At 41.3% G+C, this 8199-nt stretch overlaps 2 protein-coding genes across 2 annotated transcripts; one reads left to right on the top strand and one right to left on the bottom strand.

Annotated features, from left to right (window-relative positions):
- The first annotated feature begins 467 nt into the window (after nt 1-467).
- eci1 (enoyl-CoA delta isomerase 1) lies at nt 468-3751 on the top strand. The gene is made up of 7 exons (XM_030789986.1): nt 468-543; nt 1610-1723; nt 1902-2029; nt 2350-2496; nt 2587-2708; nt 2840-3018; nt 3390-3751. Exons 1-7 carry the CDS (start codon nt 501-503, stop codon nt 3554-3556), a joined length of 900 nt encoding a protein of 299 aa, XP_030645846.1. The 5' UTR covers nt 468-500; the 3' UTR covers nt 3557-3751.
- Nucleotides 3752-3813: 62 nt separating this feature from the next.
- LOC115826247 (deoxyribonuclease-1-like) lies at nt 3814-6458 on the bottom strand. Its single transcript, XM_030789987.1, has 8 exons — nt 6321-6458; nt 5982-6070; nt 5772-5852; nt 5473-5567; nt 5060-5172; nt 4554-4711; nt 4258-4351; nt 3814-4119 (listed from the first exon to the last, which is right to left on the bottom strand). The coding sequence occupies exons 1-8, from the start codon at nt 6456-6458 to the stop codon at nt 4072-4074; spliced, it is 816 nt and encodes a 271-aa protein (XP_030645847.1). The 3' UTR covers nt 3814-4071.
- Nucleotides 6459-8199: the final 1741 nt, after the last annotated feature.

Below are 8199 nucleotides of genomic sequence, written 5' to 3'. Positions count from 1 at the left end.
CAAGTTTGTCCGAATGTTATGGATGAGATTTCAAAAGACGGATGAGAGTCGCCGAATATCTGATCACAGCAGAGCTGGCCTTTTGATTTAAACGGATGAATTCCGTTGGGTGTGACAATTTCAAATTTGCCGCTGCAGAGATCAGTTTTAGTGGTCAATATTATGTGCATCTTAAAAGTTAAAGAAAATAATTTAAAAGTGTGGAAATACAATCTCAGGTGTTGGACACTAACACTACTGCACCCCGGAAAAGCTTATGCCCATACAACATCAATCATTAATTAGCCCGTCAATGACCTGTCAGAAATCATACGAGATTACTTCACAAACAGGGTTTAAAATAATTTTAACGCCTCCCTCGGATGAGTGATTTACATAACATCCAATCCAGGCAATTGAAGAAGCAGTGGCTCCAACCACCTCCAAGATTGAGATTTTAGGCCACACCCTTCGACCGCTGTTGTAGATCGGATCACGGAAGTGGCAAGGACTTATCCAACATGGCAACTGTGCTAAGGCGGCTTGCAAGGTTTAGTCAAACTGGTAGGTTGCTTGCCTCTAAGAGTTGCTCGTGACTTTGTTTGTTATGTGCATGGTTTGGGTGTTGGCGGACAGCATTCTCTGTGATAATGATTCAAGTTAACTTGAGTTTTGCTACGCGCAGAAAAGCATGTCTGCAAATGTTTTCATAAAAGTAGGACAAAGGTCACATCTCTGGAATGGTTTCCATTCAGATACTCTCAGTCTTACGTGAATTTGAGAAGTATATAAATTCTTCCTCGCGCATCTAAAAGTGATTAATAGCCCATGCTAACTTTTTGACCTTTTAAATATTCAAATAAAACTGAACACGACACAGGAAATCGACCTTTTAGTGCCCGCGTCGGAGTTCATGATCTCTGCTTTAACTGCATGTGCACACAAGATTGCAAGAAAAACGAATCATTATAGAGTATTCCACGAAACCCACATGAGCTTGAACGAAGTTTCAATGCGTTGATATTCCGTTTGACGAATGACACACGCCCCCCTCGAGGGGAACAGTCCACCTCTGTCCTCGTACCTAGCCTCAGATGAACTGTCGGAGCAATGCGACTACTGACAGTATTGTTTAGAGGTACTTCAATACATAGTTTATCACGGTCTGTAGCATTGTCTGTGCGTGTTACTATTGCGTGTAAACTAACGTGTGAGTGGTGCATAGCCAAACCCAATACCCATGCTGCATACATTTTTGTTACGTTCTCAGTCATTTTGGAGCGTCCCTTTAACCCATGTGGAGAGGGAAACCATGGTCTCACTCTCTGAACGTGGACAAAAGCCATATGCGTTCACTGGTGCCCCCTGTCGCGGATGGCAGAGTGTGGATTTAGTACCTGGAAATGCCAATTCATGATTACTCCATTTCAGCCACTGCCTACTTATTGTGTGCTATATTTGAGTTATGGCATGAGAAAAAATTAAGCTTATGCCTTTTAAACCACTCTTTAGCTAACTAACCTGAATTCCCTTTTAACATCAGTTAAATAATTCTGCATGGAGAAGAACTCATGACTGTAATATAAGTTGTTCGTCTTTTATGAAACCCATGAATCTGTTCCTCTCATAGGGCTCTCTGCACACCGTAAAAATGGATGGAGTTTTGCACTCCCACACTCTGTGTCAAACCACAGGAATTCATCAACCTCATCAAAAATCAAGGTAGACCTGGATAGCAATACCGGTAAGAGCTCTCACTTACGTGTAGTTTCTAACAGAGCTTTTTCACTTTATCAGTCCAACTGCTGTTCTGCATCGGTAGCCCATGACAGTTTGGCAAAGGGCTTCCTTGTTTGACGTGACCGTTTTGGCTTGATTTTTTTTTTTTTTTAACATGATGTGAATAATGTCTTGTGTACCAGGCATTGCTGTGATGAGGTTCCAGAGTCCTCCTGTTAACAGTCTCAGCCTGGACTTTCTGACTGAGTTTGCCATCAGCATGGAGAAACTGGAGCTGGACAAAGGCTGCAGGGGTCTGATTCTGACTTCTGTAAGTCATGAGAACACTGGTCAAGCCTCAGCAAGACTGAACCTCACTGAAAGCTAAAATTGGCCCTTGGTTAAATGCTCTTGCATGCTCAGACCATGTTATCAATCAAACGTTATCGTATCAGTTTTGTATCTTCCATTGGTTTTGTCAAATTAATCTCTGAACTGTTAACCTAATGTATAGCAGCTGCTCGTTTAACATTTACATTGATATGGCTTGATATTTATGGATATGGATGTTTACATTTGTGGATGAGAATTTGTTCTGATTGACTCGCCTGGTTAAATAAAGGTTTGGTAATAAAACAAATCCTAATCCAGGCCCAGCCGAAGGTGTTTTCAGCGGGACTGGACATCATGGAGATGTATGGGAAGAGTCCGGAACGCTGCAGCGAATTCTGGAGGGCAGTTCAGGAGATGTGGATCCGACTCTATGGATCCAGCATGGTCACAATGGCAGCTATAAACGTGAGTGCTCGGTGAGGGTGAACCGTTTGACTGATGGTTGGTGGATCTGGGTTGGTTTGGGTTTTAGTTTGTGGCGCTGTTAAATCTCAGGGTTCCAGTCCAGCTGGGGGCTGCCTGATGGCCATTTCCTGTGACTACAGAATCATGGCGGACAATCCTCGCTACAGCATAGGACTGAACGAAACCAAGCTAGGGATCGTGGCTCCATTCTGGTGAGTAATGATTCAACACTGGTGAAATATTTTTAGTTCTCTTTTAGTTTGGTAAAAATGGGTTATTTTTGTTCAAAGGCTCAAACAGGTCTCTCTTAAAGGAAGGGATATTTGATTGCATATTGTTGAAGGTTTAAAGACACCATGATGAATACGGTGGGTAACCGGGAGACGGAACTGGCTCTGCAGTTGGGACATCTCTACAGCTCCTCTGAAGCACTCAAGATTGGCCTGGTGGACCGGTTGGTCCCTGAGGACAAGGTCCTGAGCACTGCCATGGAGACGATGGCCAATTGGTTCACTATTCCAGGTCAGACCCCTGTAAATTTTCCATGTTCCATACAAACTAACCTGAGTTTCCGCAGAGGGACTTATCACGGTGTCACACAAACAGTTTTATAATTTATCCAAAGTGTTAAATATGTTGATTAAGAATACCCCACGGTAAAGAGGTTTCCTTATCGCAAACTGTGTATTGCAGTAAACGCATGCGAATTTTGACATCTCTAATGTTAATCTTTTTTAATCTTATTTTTCTTTATCCTGCTCAGCAGCTGTAACGCAGTCTGTTTTGATGAAAGTCAGAGTTATCATTCAGCTGTTTTGAAGTCAGCTGTAGTTTTTTTGTTTTAGTTACAGTCACTGCATTTCAGACGTGAACGTGTTCTCCGATATCCACAGATCATGCTCGACAGATAAGCAAGTCTATGATGAGGAAGCCAATCATAGACAAGCTGTTGGCCAGTCGAGAGGCTGACATTAAAAACTTTGTCAGCTTCATCACTAAAGACTCGATCCAGAAGTCGATCGGGATGTACCTTGAAATGTTAAAGAAGAGGAAGGCTTAAAGACAAGCAGAACCGACGCCCCTAGTGCCTGCTATTGAAGATGCCTTCTTCACGATCGCGCCTTCGCGTCTCTGCCCAAGGATCTCGTGTCATCTCGTCATTACGTTGATTTTTTCTCTTCCTTTTCTCTTTGAAGGTCGTTTTCTAACTTGTTGTAGTGTTGTTTTAGTGTTGACAGTAAAGCCGGTAACATCAGCAGACTGAGATTCAGGTGGTATATGTGGGTTTGAAAAAGCCATTCCCTGCTGTTGATTGAGAAACTGGATGGCAAGTCATTTGAGATTTCTGTTATAATTTTCAGTCACTCGTTCCTTTTAGAGAGTGTAAAACACATATAATCACGTATAATGAGCAGTCTTTCACATATTCGAACTGAATTCCACGCAAAACAAACACACAACATCTCGTAACATTCAGTGAATGTTTAATGTGAAGCACAATTCATAATTCACAATTCTGTGGACAACTTCAGCCACTGAACTGGAAGGTTCTGGAAGGAGGAGTCCAGTTCTGGCTCATTTGAGTCGGACCTCCACAGGGAAGTGGTCACTCACAGCCAAAGCCTGGAACAGAAGCACAATGATAAAGGCCTCAGAAGAAACTCCGTAACATATAACACATTAATAAGGTCAAGTGTTTACCAGCTGCGGTAATTATTGATAGAGATGCTATTTCCACTGTACAAACACAGTATGCCTTACCAGTTCCTGGCTCAGGCCCAGATGTCTCTGGAAATCAAAGACTTTCGCCGAGCCAGAAGCAACCCCTCTCATCATGTAGTTAGTGGACACAATTCTGCAGTGAGGAATGTCACTGTATTAGCCTGGGACCTTTTCTTTTACATTTCATATACTCAACAACACTGTTTCAACTGGATGAATCTCTTCACTGAATTATGGATCTTATTACCGTCACGTCTTCACAATAACCCAGTAACCTATATAAGGGCAATGAAATAATGGGTGTGAACAGATGAGATTAAACTGGATCAGTTTACCGGTCATAGGGACAGGCAGTGGTGGGGGAGACCGTAGTGATGGCCGTGTTGGGGATCAGCCAGTGGAAACTCTTGTCTGTGAAGAGACGAATCTTTGACCAATCTGAGTTTCTGACATAGGTACAGCCGGCGTTGAGGTCTCCCATCAGCAGTGTGTCCTACCAGGCTCAGAACAGACAGATACTGTTCATTTTGTCCTTCAGTTACTTTTGAATGATATTCTTGTTATTTATTTCTTTAGTTCATGGATCATAATAGTGTTTTTCACAAGAAAGATAAAGGTCAAATGCTTATGTACTGAGAACCTGAAATTAGGGATAAGATGCCTCAGGTAAGGGGGTATTATTGGTCTTGATAGTGTAAAGGAGAACACAAGCTGAGTTTGTTCAGAAGAACATGATGTTCACAGTAAAGCAGGTGTGGCAGTTAAAAATGAAACTACAGGTCCCTGTCAGTTAACAGTGGAAATACAGGTCTTTGTCATTTTTCCAGTCCTGTGTCGTTACATTGGTTTTCCACTTGGATCTTATGTCAGCAACAACATCGTACAGAGCGTCAATCTCTTCAACAGCATTTTGTGGACGTGTGTGCTGAGGGACAAGGACGAAGTTCCTCACGACTGTATAAAGAGCAGGACACAGAACAGATGCTTATTGTCACAGTATGTTAGACGATACATCTCTGCAGGGCAGTGTTTAGGCTTAACGTGTTCATTTGATATTCAGTATTGGTTTTTGTGACTCCCCACATGCGGACAGAAACCCTCCTTGAAGGTTTTCGATAGCATCATCATTCGGTTGTTTATTACACATGTTCCAAACATCTCCCTTCTCATTTCAGGTATTTCATGAGGTTACATTAGTGTATGAACCAAAATGTGAGTTTTACAGAGTTTCAGACTGCTGGTATTTTTTTTTACCTGTAGAAGTGGAAGAAAACATGACAATGAAGGGCTGTCTGGTGAACTTGCCACCACCGTACAAGTAGGATTTCTCCACAGACACTTCCTTAGCTCTGGGTGAAAGGCCAAAAGAAGCTTTCAGAGCCTATGTTTAAGCTAGGTGTGTGTGTGTGTGTGTCTGCATGGAGAGAGATCTGATTTGTGCAGTGCTGTGCATCCACAGCTGCGAGATTAGGAAACACTGTATTAAAAACATGATTGTCCCATATGGACACATAATCATAACTGGTATGTTGAGGGCAGGGATTTTTTTTTACCTGTAGATAAAGAGATATCTCTCTTTGTAAGTGCTTGGACCCAGAGGTTCACTGACAGTGTATTCATATGTGGTAGTACCCCTGTGGAATAATAATAGTAATAATATCATGAATATTCATTTATTGAGCAGTGACATCATACTGTCTTTAAGGACTAATTCTGTGATGAGTTATATGAAGGTTATATCTAACTAGGTATATCTAACTTACTTGTTCAGATTCTCCATCAGTTTCCTGGTTGCATTCAGATCACTGTCTCTGACTTCCTGAATGAGCACGATGTCATAGCGGTGCACAATCTTCCAAAACACAACACATACTCTTGTCATAACACTGCACGATATACCCGAACACATCATGTCATACAAATGTCATAGTGTTAGACATTATCAGCAATACACCATATAAATGTCATGGGGGTGCACTACCTACCAAAGGCACCACACATTACAGAAAGGCCATGCCTTCCTCCACCGGGCATCATGTCATACAAACCTGAACATCAGTGTTAAAACATGACTGAGTATGTAAGTGCAGGAGGAGACTCACTTTTGTAATGATGTCAAGCAAAGTGGAATTGGATGCTTTTGTGTCACCAAAGGACTGGATGTTGAAGGCACCAATCAGTAGGGAACTCTCCACTTCCACGAAGGTCAGGAAGAGTGCGATGGCAACTACGATCTTCATCCTCTTTCCATAAAGGACATACCATATTTTCACTAGGATTACACAACTCTAAAAACTCTACCCCGAAATACGATGTCAATAAAGCAAAGCAAACCATCTCATGTTTGTTCCCATATAGAGTGCTGAATAGAATTTATGTTTGCATATATCATGATTTAAATCACTTTTTTTTTGCTCTAAGCATATCCACATGTAAGGATGGACACACTTACTGAAAAAATATCAAAATAATTTGCTACAATGGAATTTGGCTTTCTGCATGATTCAGGCCTCCACTTATTAGTGTTTAACCTCTACACAAACTAGCCATTAATGCATTGTAATTGTAAAAAAAAATTGGGACAAAGTCCAGTTTGGTTTGTGAAGAATGCTCTTACCTGCTGTTGAGTTCAGGTGCTGAGGGTAAGCACTTGAGCAGCCTGGTGGAGTCCTTTATATATTTCCTTATCTCACTACAGAAATCTCTCACACAAAAGCACTGTCCCGTTCTGTCTTTTTTTAGAAAACAAATTACAAATACCGTGTGAGAGAAATGCTGCGTCAGGCTTAGCTTTAGTGCTTCTCTGAAGTATACATGTGGTGAGTTGGTGAGTACATTTTGCAGTGATAAGAAAGTAAACAGACCTCAGTACTTTCCAACATGGTTTTAATTATATGTTGTGGCATTCATTCAATTTCAAATTCATGAATTCAAGATAAATTCTTCATTCATATTGTTTGCATTAATGTTCTGGATTATTCCAAAGACAAAGTATTGGACCAAGATAATCTCCCCTATTGTTTGACATGCCACCCTTTCTTGCATGTGTATTGATTTTTATTTATTTACTTACTTGTTTGTTTATGGGGGGGGGGGTATTTGCACGGACAGAAATCCTTATAACATTTATATTTTTAAACAGGGTTTAAATACTATTGCACACGCCATGTCAGTCTTTCTGTGCTGTCATGACAAAAGAGGAAATGATTTGTAACGTAAGATAATTCTGTCGGTCAAACAGCGTGCCAATCTAGATGCTGACAACGCTCAGGATTAGCTATTCTTGATTTTTATGACCAGATCACCCTAATAACAGTCTCCCTCAAGCATACTGCCATGGGAGACTGGGAAAAAGGTCTCTAATGTGTCCACTCCCAAAGAGAATAAAAGAAAGAAAAATCACAAGTTTAAAAAAGAAAAGAAAGACGAAAAATAACAGTATTTTAAGAAGAAACACATGAGACATGGCCTCGTTGTCTTTGTTTTTCTTGATGTTTGAGTTAATTTTTTTCGCCCTCAGATGTATACCTGTCAACATTGGGCTTTGAAAATAAAAGGGAGATGTTCTGGCGCTGTCCTCCGGGCCCTCCCACCAGCCTTACCCCTTACATTTAGGCCCTGTTTACACCTTGCATTAAGATCCGATTTTGGTGATCCGACAGCTCAAAAGTACAGGTGAAAACGCATCCAATGCGCATTGAGGCCCCCCTCCCCCCCCTTAATAGTAGGGTCAGACCCCCCGTAATTTGCAGCCTGCATTTAGACAAGGGTACACATAGTGAACCTTGAAATCACCACTAGTCAACCACTTGCTTTAAAACATCAACAAGGATTGGATTAACTAGTTACCACATTGCCTAACTGACTACAGTTAGGCGGTCAGTCAGATATCTGGTTGAAGGTGAAATGCTGCGAACACCCCCTACATTACATAAATGAAAACACAAAAGGGCATTCAAATTCAGCACTTAGAAGTTTATT

This window comes from Chanos chanos, chromosome 13 (genome assembly GCF_902362185.1).
Source record: "Chanos chanos chromosome 13, fChaCha1.1, whole genome shotgun sequence".
In the NCBI taxonomy this organism is placed as follows: domain Eukaryota; kingdom Metazoa; phylum Chordata; class Actinopteri; order Gonorynchiformes; family Chanidae; genus Chanos; species Chanos chanos.
The sequence above is the reverse complement of the archived record's forward strand: the minus strand, read 5'-3'. Positions and strand labels throughout refer to the sequence as shown.